We start from the raw sequence: 16,253 nt of genomic DNA, 5'->3' as shown, positions 1-16,253 counted from the left end.
GACGCAAACCTGTATTTTTCACCTGAAGAAGCATGGAAGGAAGTAAGGCTCGAGAACTACACAATCCCAAAATACTTGTGTGTAACATTAGATAGCGCATTAACTTACAGGACCGAACACGAAGCATTAAGTAACTGCTAGAAGTTACATTGTACTGAGATTAACATGCACCAGTTGGGGTGCGGAATTCAGGGCAGTAAGGACTATAGCTTTAGCCTTACGCTTCTCAGCTGCGGACTACGTGGAGTGATATAACCCCAGTCATGGCAATGAAGCGGACGTACCACTCAGTTAATGATGCCGCTTCATCACAAGCTGTTTGAGGGCTATAGTGACTCGCAAGTTGTACTGCCTAGCCGGTATCGCTTCGCTAGCACCAGAGACGAAGTGGCAGCCAAGGAATAAAAATTTATTCGTTCACATCTACGGCCCACACCCTTTATGGATACCAACCACGCCGACGCCGATTTAAATCGGGGTAGAGTTGCCTGCACACAACACAAAATCTTACTACAAATACGTCAGCTACGCTAAATGATAGAGAAAAAGTTCATACATTCTTCTTTTTTTCAATTGCATCATATGAGACTACTTTGCGCCAGTGACAAGAATTTCTCTGGATGAAAAAGACACAGGTCACTAATTGGTCGAACATGAATGTTTATGATAACTAAATAAATTCTACTAAAATTGTAATAATAATAAAAATAATAACAAATCGATACCTACCTCTCAAGGGAGAGGTGTATGAGACTTATTTACTTCCAGCAGCCCGGCGCACATCAGCCATTTAACAGACAGAAAAGCCAGTTCGATCCCTACATACACTACTGGCCATTAAAATTGCTACACCTAGAAGAAATGCAGATGATAAACGGATACTCACTGGACAAATATATTATACTAGAACTGACTTGTGGTTACATTTTCACACAGTTTGGGTGCATAGATCCTGAGAAATCAGTACCCAGAACAACCACCTCTGGCCGTAATAACGGTCTTGATACGCCTGGGCATTGAGTCAAACAGAGCTTGACAGGTACAGCTGCTCATGCAGCTTCAACACGGTACCGCAGTTCATCAAGAGTAGTGACTGGCGTATTATGACGAGCCAGTTGCTCGGCCACCATTGACCAGACGTTTTCAATTGGTGAGAGATCTGGAGAATGTGCTGGCCAGGGCAGCAGTCGAACATTTTCTGTATCCAGAAAGGCCCGTACAGGACCTGCAACATGCAGTCGGGCATTATCCTGCCGAAATGTAGGGTTTCACAGGGATCGAATGAAGGGTAGAGCCACGGGTCGTAACACATCTGAAATTTAACGTCCACTGTTCAAAGTGCCGTCAATGAGAACAAGAAGTGACCGAGACGTGTAATCAATGGCACCCCATACCATCACGCCGGGTGATACGCCAGTATGGCGATGACGAATACACGCTTCCAATGTGAGTTCACCGCGATGTCTCCAAACACGGATGAGATCATCATGATGCTGTAAACAGAACCTAGATTCATCCGACAAAATGACGTTTTGCCATTCGTGCACCCAGGTTCGTCGTTGAATACACCATCGCAGGCGCTCCTGTCTGAGATGCAGCGTCAAGGGTAGCCGCAGCCAAGGTCTCCGAGCTGATAGTCCATGCTGCTGCTAACGTCGTCGAACTGTTCGTGCAGATGGTTGTTGTCTTGCAAACGTCCCCATCGGCTGACTCAGGGACCGAGACGTGGCTGCACGATCCGTTACAGCCATAGAGATAAGATGCCTGTCATCTTGACTGCTAGTGATTCGATGCCGTTGGGATCCAGCACGGCGATCCGTTATTACCCTCCTGAACCCATCGATTCCATATTCCGCTAACAGTCATTGGATCTCGACCAACGCGAGCAGCAATGTTGCGAAATGATTAACCGCAATCGCGACAGGCTACAATCCAACCTTTATCAAAGTCGGAAACGTGATGGTAGGCATTTCTCCTCCTTACACGAGGCATCACAACAACCTTTTCACCAGGCAACGCCAGTCAACTGCTGTTTGTTTATGAGAAATCGGTTGGAAACTTTACTCATGTCAGTACGTTGTAGGTGTCGCCACCGGCGCCAGCCTTGTGTGAGTGCTCTGAAAAGCTAATAATTTGCATATCACAGCATCTTCTTCCTGTCGGTTAAATTTCGCGTCTGTATCACGTCATCTTCGTGGTGTAGCAAATTTAATGGCCAGTAGTGTAATTTATGCCCAGCTTGGGAGCAACAAGAACAGTCACTACAAGAGTATAGGAACCACAGCTTTGTCAAGCACGTCTGTGAGGTCGCAACAAGGATTCTAATTTTAGTACTTCTTTTAAAAATATGTACCTTTTCTAAATACATACTTTTAACACTCTTGTGTAAGAAAGATCTCGTGATTAAGATTTATCTAGTTCTGTGACACTTCCAATACACTGTTGAAGTTATATGTTATCTTTTCCCGACTATGTTAAATTTTACGTCAGAAGGGCAGAAGTTACCCATCCTGACATCCTGATTTGTGTTTTCAGTGGCTAATATAACTCACTTCACATGACTATCAGGACCTTTCCGATAAAGTGGTTGCTGTATCTCTGTCATCCGAGGGCGAAGTCGATAGCTTGCCGTGTCCGCTATCAGTGACTCATCTGGCGGTCAGCACGGGGCTCCTGCTGAAGATGCAGCTCTGAGATAAAGCCCAGCCTCTGGGTGGCTGAAAGAGACTTCGAATCGTGCTGTGCTAAAGTCTCTACCTCGCTTACACTGTGCTTATGTAACCTGGCTGTTTACTGGAGTCTCCACTGAACCGTGTTTCGGATTGCGATGCTACGGTTTATTGACGGATTTACTTTGCCCTGGACTGTCGGTATTATTCCCCCCGGTGTGTTTCACAATTTACAGCGGTCCGGCGTGGACCGGAATTGTGAACTATCAAGTGATTACATTTAATCCATGTTTCTTGCTTAATACAGAGTGTGTTGTACCATATTGTGTGTAATAGAACACTACAAATATCCCGCCCCAATATAATCTAGAGCTCTTTCTCTAATGACCTCGTCGTAAATCTATATTCCTTTCTTGAACACGTCCCTTCTCTAACTGTAATAAATCTCAGGGAAAACTCTATTCTCTTTTAATGAGTTGCTTCTTTGTTTATTTATCAGTCCTAAAATTGAAGTGATGCTGAGTTGGTTAAATGATTTTGATACAATTCGAGTGCGACTGAGCCCTCCATTATCAGCAGATATTGTAGGCGAAAACACGAATGGGCACGATACAAAAATAGAATGCTACAAATTTCGCTGCTGAGGCAAAGTGGAACACTAATATGTGTTCACTTCTTCCCGCATAGACATCCTCGGCACGAGAATACTTCTTGAAGACCTTTTCGGCCATCATGGTTTCCTCTGGGAGCGTGAGTTGTCCCGGAATCGAAGTATGCAAGACACAAAATTAACACAGTGACACATGTAAAGTTCGGTGCTTAAACATCCTCGGAGATGCAGTGTCCCACAGTCGGGCATTCGCAATCTGTCCATTGTCAAGTGAGCTGATACCAACCATTTTGCTTATTCTGCACTCTTTTGTCGCGCCGATGACCAGTACATTTGTCGAATTCGTGGTTACTTGATCCCCGACTATTATGGTTCAAATAACTCTAAGCACTATGGGACTTAACATTTGAGGTCATCAGTCCCCTAGACTTAGAATTACTTAAACCTAACTAACCTAAGGACATCACACACATCCATGCCCGAGGCAGGATTCGAACCTGCGACCGTAGCAGCAGCGGGGTTCCGGACTGAAGCGCCTAGAACCGATCGGTCACAGCGGCCGACTCCCCGACTATTAAAATAATAACATACTGTTTGGGCAACATCCACAACTGCTGCTAAATTTTTTTGTGATCAATAAATCCGCTCCAGTTATGTTCAACGAATCCTTTACTTGGATAAAATCGTGTACGCGTCCCAGGTTTTAGGTTGTAAATTAAATCCTGTCTTCAGGCGCTTCATTGAATAGGAGAAGATCGCCCAGTCATCTAAAAAATCCAGCAAATTTATCTAGTAGCGTGCAAGATCCCGTGTGGGTGAGGCATGAAAAGGTTCTTTGGGTCAACCATACCACACTGGGAAAACGGGGCCACATAAATGCCCAGCCCGCAGCATGTCGCGGACGCCTTACAAGATCGGTCAACAGATTTGATAACTTTGCTGGACATTTTACCTCACTGGTACTTTCCCGTCCCCAATCAAGCGCCTGAAGATGGGATTTACATCCTGACACCTGGGTCATGTGTACTACTTTAGCCGGCCGGTGTGGCCGTGCGGTTCTAGGCGCTACAGTCTGGAACCGCGAGACCGCTACGGTAGCAGGTCTGAATCCTGCCTCGGGCATGGATGTGTGTCATGTCCTTAGGTTAGTTAGGTTTAAGTAGTTCTAAGTTCTAGCTAGGGGACTGATGACCTCAGAAGTTAAGTCCCATAGTGCTCAGAGCCATTTGAACCATTTGAACTACTTTATCCAAATAAATAATTTGTCAAATACAACTGGAGTGGATTTATTCGTCATGAAATATTAAAATTTCCTTTGTGACAGAAGCACTCTTTCTCCAATACAGTAACTAAATGTAGTTCAGTTGCTCATGGGTTGCCGGCCGAATTGGCCGAGCGGTTGTAGGCGCTACAGTCTGGAACCGCGCGACCGCATGCCTCGGGCATGGATGTGCGTAATGTCCTTAGGTTAGTTAGGTTTAAGTAGTTCTAAGTTCTGGGGGACTAAAGACCACAGCAGTTAAGTCCCATAGCGCTCATAGCCATCAAATGCTCATGGGTGTCCTACATATTCTTACTGTGGACAGCATCTATTGTTTTTTCCTCTTTCGAAGCTAAATTTATTCCTGGACATCTTTGCACATATACTTTATTTACCACGAGACGAAGTGTAGTCTAGAGCTTTATATGGTTGCACATTTGACGCTTGCAGACGATAGACAGATGCGGCCGCGAGATGGTGGAAGTCCTGGACGATGCAGCGAGGAGGGAACAAGTAGTAGAGATTCGCGACGTTTCGGCCAGGTTCACGATAGACGTCATCGGGAGCGTCGCCTTCGGCGTTGAGTGCAACTGCCAGCGCAATCCGGACGCCGAGTTTCGGGTGTGGGGCCGCAAACTGTTCGAGTTCTACACGTCGGACAGGGTGGAACAGCTGTTACTTGCTATCCATCCACCTACTGCGAAACTCTTCAGGTGAGTAATAGCAGCATGATTGCTAGACACTTTGGAAACTGTCGGTACCTAACGAAGTGTATAAAATGTGAAACAATGATTCTCTTTAGACAAAAAGTGTGTGTGCGGACATTCTGCTCTGATTTTAATTCCTGTGTTTACGTCATATCACTCACAAACTTGTAGGCCTATTATATTTTCCCCACGTCACTCCGCTTTCTGTCAATATACATGGTTATTCATAAGTATCTCTGGGGTTTCGGAAGACGACTGCTAGAAAAGTAGATGACATATAGGAAACAGCCGCACATCAATGGATAGAGCGTCTCTCGAATTTATAACTCACGTAAGAGGTGGTCAATGTGGGCACTGCTTGTGACATGACAAGTGTCAATACGTGCATGTTGTTCATTGAAGACACTGACGAAAATTGCCTGGAAAGGCGCAACAGCAGGCTGCTATTGGAAACCTTTTCATTGAGTTCCGAGCTAATCCGGAACGCCAGTATGGATCGTGTGATCTTTTTACATATTCTGACATACCTGCTCCCTAGTGCAATTACACCTTGGTGCATACGCCGAATTGGAACTTGGAAACATGTTCTAGCCACTGAAATGTGTCAATTTTTGTGTGTCTTGCAGCTTTCGAGCAGTCCTCTTGTGAAACTATGGAGGTGCTTATGAATAAACCCTTATACCGACAACATATCTTCCGTTTCTGAATCGATCAGTCTGTGCATCACTACGTGATTGCGAAAGATTCCCTGTCTATCAAAGCGCGGTACATTTTCAAATGTGTTGAGCCAGACTCCGTCAATAAGTATGTCACTCATAGATAACCTCATACGTCTGTTTGTATTGTAAGTAGCCTGTTTATATGTTTGTATGTTGGCAGCGCTATAGACTGTAATTAATATCGCTGACAGCACTCTGAGCCCTAGGTAAGAGACTCTGTGGGTGGACGGACTAGCAGGCTCTTACCTAAGGCGCAGAGCGCTGTCAGCGGCATTAATTACAGTCTATAGCGCTGCCAACATACAAACATATAAACAGGCTACTTACAATATACATGGACAACTCTTTATTATAGAGTAGGTAACCTAGAAGTTTACCGACTTACTGGGTGGTTATAATCAAACGGACGGTGTTACGAATGCTGCAGTACGGGCTATTTACATCTACATCTACATGCGGAAAGAATGAACAGCTGGCCGGAGTGGCCGAGCGGTTCTAGGCGCTACAGTCTGGAACCGCGCGACCGCTACGGTCAAAGGTTCGAATTCTGCCTCGGGCATGGATGTGTGTGATGTCCTTAGGTTAGTTAGGTTTAAGTAGTTCTAAGTTCTAGGGGACTGATGACCTCAGAAGTTAAGTTCCATAGTGCTCAGAGCCATTTGAACCATTTTGAAAAGAATGAACACCTATATATTTCCGTACAGGCTCTGATTTCCCTTATTTTATCTTGGTGATCGTTCCTCCCTATGTGGGTCGATGTCAACAAAATATTTTCGCATTTGGAGGAGAAAGTTGGTGATTGGAGTTTCGTGAGAAGACTCCGTCGCAACGAAAAGCACCTTTCTTTTAATGATGTCTATCCCAAATCCTGTGTCATTTCTGTAATACTCTCTCCTATATTTCGCGATAATGCAAAACGTGCTGCCATTATTAGACTTTTTCGATGTATTCCGTCAGTCCTATCTGGTAAGGATCCCACGCCGCGCAGCAGTATTCTAAAAGAGGGCGGACAAGCGTAGTGTAGGCAGTCTCTTTAGTAGATCTGTTACAATTTCTAAGTGTCCTGCCAATAAAACGCAGTCTTTGGTTAGCCTTCCCCACAACATTTTCTATGTGTTCCTTCCAATTTAAGTTGTTCGTAATTGTAATACCTAGGTATTTAGTTGAATTTACAGCTTTTAGATTAGACTGATTTATCGTGTAACCGAAATTTAAAGAATTCCTTTTAGCACTCATGTGGATGACCTCAGACTTTTCGTTATTTAAGGTCAACTGCCACTTTTCGCACCATTCCGATATTTCTTCTAAATCGTTTTGCAGTTTGTTTTTTATCTTCTGATGACTTTATTAGTCTATAAACGACAGCGTCATCTGCAAACAACCGAAGACGGCTGCTCAGATTGTCTCCCAAATCGTTTATAATAGATAAGGAACAACAAAGGGCCTATAACACTACCTTGGGGAACACCAGAAATCACTTCTGTTTTACTCTATGACTTTCCGTCAATTACTACGAGCTGTGACCTCTCTGACAGGAAATCACAAATCCAATCATATAACTGAACGATATTCCATAAGCACGGTATTTCAGTACGAGCCGCTTGTGTGGTACAGTGTTAAAAGCCTTCCGGAAATCCTGAAATACGGAATCGTTCAGAAATCCCTTGTCAATAACACTCAGTACTTCACGTGAAAAAAGAGCTAGTTGTGTTTCACATGAACGATGTTTTCTAAACCCTCTTGACTTTGTGTCAATAGACCGTTTTCTTCGAGGTAATTCATTATGTTCGAATACAATGTATGTTCTAAAATCCTGCTGCATATCGACGTTAACGACATGGGCCTGTAATTTAGTGGATTACTCCTACTACCTTTCTTGAGTATTGGTGTGACCCGTGCAACTTTCCAGCCTTTGGGTACGTATCTTTCGTCGAGCTAACGGTTGTATATGATTGAAGCTAAAGCATCAGCATACTCCGAAAGGAACCTAATTGGTATACAGTCTGGACCAGAAGACTTGCTTATATTAAATGATTTAAGTTGCTTCACTACTCCGAGGATATTTACTTCTACGTTATTCATGTTGGCAGCTGTTCTCGATTCTAATTCTGGAATATTTACTTCGTCTTCTTTTGCGAAGGCATTTCGGAAGGCTATGTTTAGTAACTCTGCTTTGGCAGCACATCGCAGAAGGCTGAAACATCCTATTTCTGTTCATTAATCTGTGCGCTCGCAGTGTATGCTGAAAAAAAAATAGTTCCACTTTCTGCCACCAGGTGAAAAGATGCCGTTTTAACCAGTTATAATGTGGTCTGGGTGCAGGAGAAGGGAAGGAACGATCAAATACATGATAACGGTGTTTTTGACATGTTTATTAGGGCATGGTCACAAGTTACGAGATGTGTTCAATATGATCTCTCGGCTCCCTAGCTCAGCGTCGTCGACAGTTGCTCGCAGCATATCGATGCAATCAGAACGATATGTTGTCGTATGCTATCCTTCAGGTCAGGAAGAGTTCAGATACACCCGTGACATACACAGTCTTTCAGATATTCCAAGAACCAGAAGGCACGTGGATTTTGGTCGGGGGATCTGGAAGGCCACACATCTTGAAATTGCTTAGAGATGAGGCTGTCTTTACGGAAGGTTTTCGAAGCAAATCGGTCAACTGGCAAGCGACAAGTGGTGTCGCCCCATCTTACATGAAAATAGTGGTGTGGACACAGTCGCGTGCTGACAAAGATGGGATCATGAGTAGCACAAGGTGTCACTGTACAATTAACACGCCCGTGAGGTGTTATATTCTTGAAGAAAAATCGTGCCGAGAACGACGGAGCTTGTGAAATCACACCATTGTCAAACAAACTGAGTGCAGTGAATGTTCCTGCGCAACATTTGGCGAAGCAGAATCTCATACGCGTCAGTTCTATGAATTCATGGCACTCGGCAGACTAAAATGTGCCTCGTCCGACCAAAGAACATCCGCGGGCCACATGACATTCATTTTCTTGTGTGCCAAAAAAGCAAAGGGCGAAGTCAAGGCGATGTGGGCTTCCTTTGGTGCACATTCTGAATCCTGTAGGAATACCAGGGTAAAATTCGCCGCAAAATCTTCCGAACTGTTGACCAGGGGAGAGAGAATTACCGTGACACAGCTCCAGCACTGGCTATAGAATTTGAGCCTTTTACTGTACGGTCGGATATATATACAACAACTGCCGTGGGAAGGGGCCGCCTCCCTCTCCCTGCTGCACCACCTAATTCACCTGTTTCTTCATATTTCTTGATCGTATTCTTCCGCCCACTTATTGGCATAGGGCCTCTTTGTAGCTGTTTCTTTCGGAGATACTCCCGCAATACAATGCTGCTATTGCCGACATACTGGTAAAACAACTTCAGCAGTACACGGTCTTTATTCTCAATAGCCATTCCGTTTCGTACTCTTAAGCCTTTAAACCAATACTCACTTCACAATAAGGAAACATGTCACATTATGACTGCTTACAGCGCTCTTTTTCTGACATTTTGGCATAAAGTGAAACTATTATTTTTTCAGCGTACTCTGCGAGGGCATCGATTAATGAAGATAGTTACATCGTTTCTGCGTCTTGCAATGTAAAAAGGCCGCACAACGGCACAATCAGTTTAATTATAAGCAGCCTGAATCTCTCACATTTCGTGTTTTCGCCCTAAACGTACCAGGACGCTACACTACTCGATATCCCAGAAACGTGTTAATAACAATTTATAGGATAGTATTGATTAAAACCAGTCTTGGTTGCAATTTTTAGTTTTTTATTTTTCAACGACGCGTTTCGCCTTATTTAGGCATCTTCAGGTTATGGTTTCTACATGGACGCGAGAGACACCAAGATTTGCACAACGCGTTCCCGTTCAGAGGAGCGAGTAACAGAATAAGCGTTATGCTTACTACCTGAGCCCTCATCTTATTCTGTTACTCGCTCCTGTGAACGGGAACGCGTTATGCAGATCTTGGTGTGTCTCGCGTCCATCTAGAAAACATAACCTGAAGATGCCTAAATATGGCGAGACACGTCGTTGAAAAATAAAAAACTAAAAATTGGAACCAAGACTGTTTTTAACCAATACTGTTAAGCACTGGTTTGCTGTATGCCACATATGGATTGGAAGAATTTATAGGATAGTTCAAAACCGTGCCATTAGTTGGCGAAAGGACGTCCCTCTCCAATGGGAATCGAAAACATTTGATCGCAAGGTCATAGGTCAACCGATTCCTCCACAGGAAAACACGTCTGATATATTCAATACGACACTGGTGACAGCATGTGCGTCACATGACAGGAATATGTCGTCGACCCACCTAACTAGTACACTTGGCGAATGGGTAAAAAGATTCTTCTACCTTGCCCGATTTAGGTTTCCTTGTGGATGTGATAATCACTCCCAAAAAAGTGATGAAAACATAAGTTTGTCACATAAACTGAAAATGAAAAGTTAAACTTTTCACTTGAGGGAGGACTTGAACCAAGGACTTCTCGGTCCGCAGCTGGTCACGCTAACCACGAGACCACGGCGCTCCTGAGATCACATTCTCCTTGATATTGTCTATCTTGTGCATGCACTACTCAGTTTGTATATTTTGCTTATTTTTTCATAGTTCCACACAACTTCTTCCTGTTTTCTCGATCGATCTGTGTTCAGTTTTTCAAGGCCTATCCACTGTGCCAACTTATAACTAAAACTGAGGGAGGTGCGATGGGGAGGTTCCCTTGTTAGAATTCTTATTGCTTTATTGTGGTACCCGATGCCACGGTAGGTGTAATGCAACGCTTTCAATTATTATTTGATACTATTTTTATCACTGACGCAATGGGCTTGACCTGTTAGCGTATGTAAGATGGGATACCTCTGAGCCGGAAGATGATGGGATTCGGAGTGTGGGTACTGCGCAGACAGGTTTCCGGTAGATCTAGTGTTCCAGTTTGTCGATGGGAGTGCTGTAGGCCTTCACGAGCAGGAACAGAATCTCACTGTTACTTTCTTATTCTAGTGTGAAATGGATGTTCTTATGTATATTGTTGATGCGGTGACGGTACTCGTGACTTCAGAGAGTACCCCTCCACGATCGATAAGCCACCCTCGAAACAATCGTAGCGCAGCAGCGGTATGGGTTGGCAGTTCCAACTACACCGAGGTCCGCGATGGGCCGCAGCTACTAGTCCCTGGCCATCACATGCGTGGATAGCGACTGGTCGGTGCCTCGTTAAACCGGAGCACTGAGCAACAGCAGACAATTCTCTTCAGTGCTCCGAGTAGCGTACTGTCTCCAGTTTCGACCGAGTCTACAAGCTGCAGTGTTCGTCCGTCGTCTCCGAGACACAGGCTCTTAGGCATCGTACGCCAGCTCTGGGCTTTACGTATGCCTCACTCAGAGGTACAGTGACTGGACTTTAGTATTTTAGGGGACTTGTGAAGTTCATTATTTCTTCATATCTAATAAAAATGGTCCAAATGGCTCTGAGCACTATGAGACTTAACTTCTGAGGTCATCAATCCCGTATAACTTAGAACTACTTAAACCTAACTAATCTAAGGACATCACATAAATCCATGCCTTAGGCAGGATTCGAACCTGCGACCGTAGCGGTCACGCGGTTCCAGACTATAGCGCCTAGAACCGCTCGGCCACCCTGGCCGTCCATATCTAATAAATATCATTTTATTACTAACTGTTGGAAAGTTTCTGCTTGAAGATAACCTACGCCGTCCACCTGCATTCCAAACAATTGATATTCTGAAGGAACTCAGCTTCTCCATGCGGCCAAATGAAGAATGTGTCGCTGAAGTGTCGCACCCAACAATGTTGGCGGAATTACACGTGGATTAAGGCAGTTTTTTCAAATGCTTGCATAAAGATGTCCTCTGCTGTCGGAGAGAGTGTTGATTCGATTGTCACTCCCTACGTTTGTTCATTATGTAATATATATCGCACCAGATGAAATAGTTGGACGATAAACATAGCCGCACCAGGTCACCGTTAACAAGAGGTATTCGTTCTTGAATGGAGCCGATAGTTGGAAAGTTGAAGAAGAGAGATTTTATGTCGAAGCTGCCCAATACATCAATATCCTGTACGTACTGCTCCTGTGAACGAAGTGAGTAGAATCCCTCGCATACGATTCTGTGTGTCCTACGAGGTGACCTAGTTTTCACCAGATTGTAAGTAGGGGAGTCTATCCTTTAACGACAGGCTGGAGGAGGAAGCTTTCCTTGTGGATTTTACATACTCCATAAATCAATGGAGTTACCAGGATATTAGCTATGAGTACGCAACTGTCTCCATTTGATCAATTTTGCCTCTAGGCATCCAGTACAAAACAACGGTGCTGACCCTTCATCACTGTGGAGTGCTAAGTAGGTAGGCACCTGGAATGAAGCCCGGATGAATGGTGTCGGGAGATATTTTCACCGACAAGAACAAGATTTCTTTAAAGCCTGATGAGCGTAGTAGAAGAGTGTGGAGGACAGGATGGCAGTCAGGTTTTTGGCCGATATCCGTACGAATTTCATAAGTCTCTCATAGCTGTCGAGGGTAACTTCAGAATACGCAGTATCACTACAGGTTCCTTCAACGTACTGATCAGCTCAACAGTCGGCGATGGGTTCGTCTTTAAAGACGGTAACGCATGGGCACACCGCGCCCATTTCGTGAACACCTTTCTCCAGGAGGCAGGAATCAATAGAATGGATTGGCCTGCAACATTGGATGACGTGAATCCCAAGCAGCACCTTGAGATCAGTTGAAACTTCCAATACGTCGTCGCAAGAACCCTCCCCACACTTTGGATGACCTCTGGAGGTGCGCCATCGAACAGCGGTACACACTAGAGCGGCGACGTCTCGACCACCTTGAAGAGCATCCAAGTGTGTGATGGTGCACGGAATGGGGCAGTTTGGTATTGAAAGTTAGTTGATAGCAGATTTTGACCTCTCAAATGTGTGAAATGGCTGACTTTCGAACAGGTTGAAAGCCTACCAGATTTTGAACATTTAAACTTGGTTGTTCGTGATATTTCCTGAACATAGTTCGCTCTGAAATTTACAGAAAAATTATCGAAACTAGCTTCTTGGAAGCGTAATCTCACTTGAATAATAGTATTTCGGATGTGCCAGAACTCTCGTAAGCGCAACAAAGGGGCAATTACGAAACGATACTGTAAGATTTTAGATTCTGGACACTGACTACAAACACTGCACAGCCATTATCATCGTGTATTAAGGCTTGCTTATACATTTCGCTTCTGCAGAGCAAATGTCCTTGCCATTTGTAACCTATAATATGTGAAAAATCTAGTAACCTTTGAGCTGGTGTCATGGAAAAAGTGAATTTCGGTGACTTTTTTTTTTGTTGCAACTGCATGTCTCGTAGAAACTGCAACATATGGCCTTACGTGCAATGCTATGAAAATTCGAAGAAAGATGTAACAAAAGCTCTGCAACATGATGTGCAGTGGCCCACGAAGATCAAGCAATGTGGGTGAATGGAACGGATTTCCACCATGGAATCATAAATATGTATAAGAGCAGATTAGGGACGTGTGGACGGAATCATAGACAAAGCCTAGTAGAAAAAGCAGTGAATTTACGAACGCCAGAAATAATGGAAAGCATTATTAAAGAAAGTGATTCTACAGAAAGAATTTCCTGTCATGGGCGAATGTAATACATCATATCCAACAGGTTCAACAAGAAACCTCTATATTGATGCCCGACATAATTCCAAAATATTGTTGTAAAGACCAAAATCGTGGTATTACGAGTGAGAGAAAGACATTTTAAGTCACTTATATCCACAGACGCATGAACGAAAACCGGATACTGGCTTTCTAGAGCTCAGGTGAAACCGAATGGACCAAAAAAGTTCCTAAGTTCCCTCAATAAAACGAATAAAACTGCGACACGAGAAATTAGGTGGATTTTTCATAACCTTGAAGCATATGTAAATTAGAGAAACTTTAATGAAACGCGGGCCCGAGACAAACCACGACCTCATCAAATCCTGTGACACAGCACGTAGAACGCGTCCGCCTTGAAACACAGGACACAAGCGTCTATTATTTTTATTCGACAAAGAGGCAGGGATAAGAGTAAAGATTTGTTCGACCATCCGAAGTTCTGTAAAGAAATGAATTTTAGCTGCTCGTGCCCTGACTGTCTTTCACTTCCCAAAGCTTCGCCAGCGATCAAGACAGACACAGGCCTCGCAAGCAGATGGATTCGGCAGCGAACGAAATTATCTGAGGAACAAGTAACTCACTTTTAGGGCGCGGATGTAATATAAAACCAGACTGCGAAAGGAGCCATGTTGCAGTATTGCCTTTATTTTGGTTGTTGCTTTGTTTTTATTTGACGGTAAAGGTATTTTTTTGACATTTACTGTGTTTATTCTTTGATTCCCTGCTCCCCCTGAGTCCGTGGCCACGCACATGCGCATATATACAGATGGCGGAAAGCTTTATTGTTTATGATGAATGATATAATGTTGTTTACAATTATCATTAATAAATATGGGATCAATTTGCGGAATACTATGTGAGATATGACACCGAAAGGCAAAATTATCATCAGTAACATGTAAATACGACGCTGAAGACGGGAAGTCATCACCAGAATCAGTTATCAAAGGCGAGGGTATAGGGAAAGTCTCCTAAGCAAATACATCGCGAAGCTCATTAGCATGTTACACGTTTCTTTCTACGATCTATTAATTCCAGCAATTCGTTGATGTACTGACTCTCGCTCAGTACGTAATACGAGTCGCAAAACAAGCGATATGCAGCGACTTTGATCTAACCTTTTGCAGCGATAATGATACTGAATAATATTACGGAGCTCCTTTAAGCAAGTAATCCGCAACACATCTTCTCTGAGCTCATTAAAACTGCTACTTATACACTTTGTTTTGTCATTAGCGAGGTTAAAAAGGTTCGTATTAAATTTTTAGCAGTTGCTTTCTCCACGAATCTATATCGTCGGTTGCGGTAAGTCCTTATCTGTCGGCTATTCTTTTAATAGCCATTTCTTCTTAATACATCAAACTTGTGAATTTCATTAAATTGACTGTCTAGGTTCAAATTGGTACAACAGTACAGAGAATGGTGTCAACAAATATTTTAGTCAAATCAGCCTTTTGAATTAACTGCTGGTTACATATCAGTGAATAATTTACATTATCTATGACTGCGCTTTTCTACACGTTGACTAAAAAAATATAATTTCACAAAACATCACAATAACTCTCAATACTTAACACGTACTTTTATCTTCAAGTTCGATTTGCAACATAGCACGCTCTTGTTGGATGTGGCAGCTTCTAACATCGGATAAAAGGAAAGTGTCAATAAAGCACACTACTAGCCATTAAAATTGCTACCCCAAGAAGAAATGCAGATGATAAACGGGTATTCATTGGACAAATTTATTATACTAGAACTCACACGAGGTTACATTTTTACGCAATTTGGGTGCATGGATCCTGAGAAATCAGCACCCAGAACAACAACCGCTGGCCGTAATAACGGCCTTGATACGCCTGGGCATTGAGTCAAACAGAGCTTGGATGGCGTGTACAGGTACAGCTGCCCATGCAGCTTCAACACGATACCACAGTTCATCAAGAGTAGTGACTGGCGCATTGTGACGAACCAGTTGCTCGGCCACCATTGACCGGACGTTTTCTATTGGGCAGAGATCTGGAGAATGTGCTGGCCAGGGCAGCAGTCGAACATTTTCTGTATCCAGAAAGGCCCGTACAGGACCTGCAACATGCGGTCGTGCATTATCTTGCTGAAATATAGGGTTTCGCAGGGATCGAATGAAGGGTAGAGCCACGGGTCGTGACACATCTGAAATGTAACGCCCACTGTTCAAAGTGCCGTCAATGCGACCGAGACGTGTAACCAATGGCACCCCATACCATGACGCCGGGTGATACGTCAGTATGGCGATGACGAATACACGCTTCCAATGTGCGTTCACCGCGATGTCGCCAAGCACGGATGCGACCATCACGATGCTGTAAACAGAACCTGGATTCATCCGACAAAATGACGTTTTGCCATTCGTGCACCCAGGTTCGTCGTTGAGTACACCATCGCAGCCGCTCCTGTCTGTGATGCAGCGTCAAGGGTAACTGCAGTCATGGTCTCCGAGCTGATAGTCCATGCTGCTGCAAACGTCGTCGAACTGTTCGTGCAGATGGTTGTCTTGCAAACGTCCCCATCTGTTGACTTCGGCATTGAGACG

General features: G+C 43.9%; 1 protein-coding gene across 1 annotated transcript in view; it reads left to right on the top strand.

Annotated features, from left to right (window-relative positions):
* LOC126484767 (cytochrome P450 6k1-like) overlaps positions 1–16,253 on the top strand; it is a 77,668-nt gene that overhangs the window by 12,693 nt on the left and 48,722 nt on the right. The window contains exon 3 of the mRNA XM_050108364.1: positions 4,991–5,253. Coding sequence (XP_049964321.1) covers positions 4,991–5,253 — 263 coding nt within the window. The remainder of the gene's footprint in view (positions 1–4,990; positions 5,254–16,253) is intronic.

This window comes from Schistocerca serialis, chromosome 6, assembly GCF_023864345.2.
Source record: "Schistocerca serialis cubense isolate TAMUIC-IGC-003099 chromosome 6, iqSchSeri2.2, whole genome shotgun sequence".
Lineage (NCBI taxonomy): Eukaryota > Metazoa > Arthropoda > Insecta > Orthoptera > Acrididae > Schistocerca > Schistocerca serialis.
The sequence above is the reverse complement of the archived record's forward strand: the minus strand, read 5'-3'. Positions and strand labels throughout refer to the sequence as shown.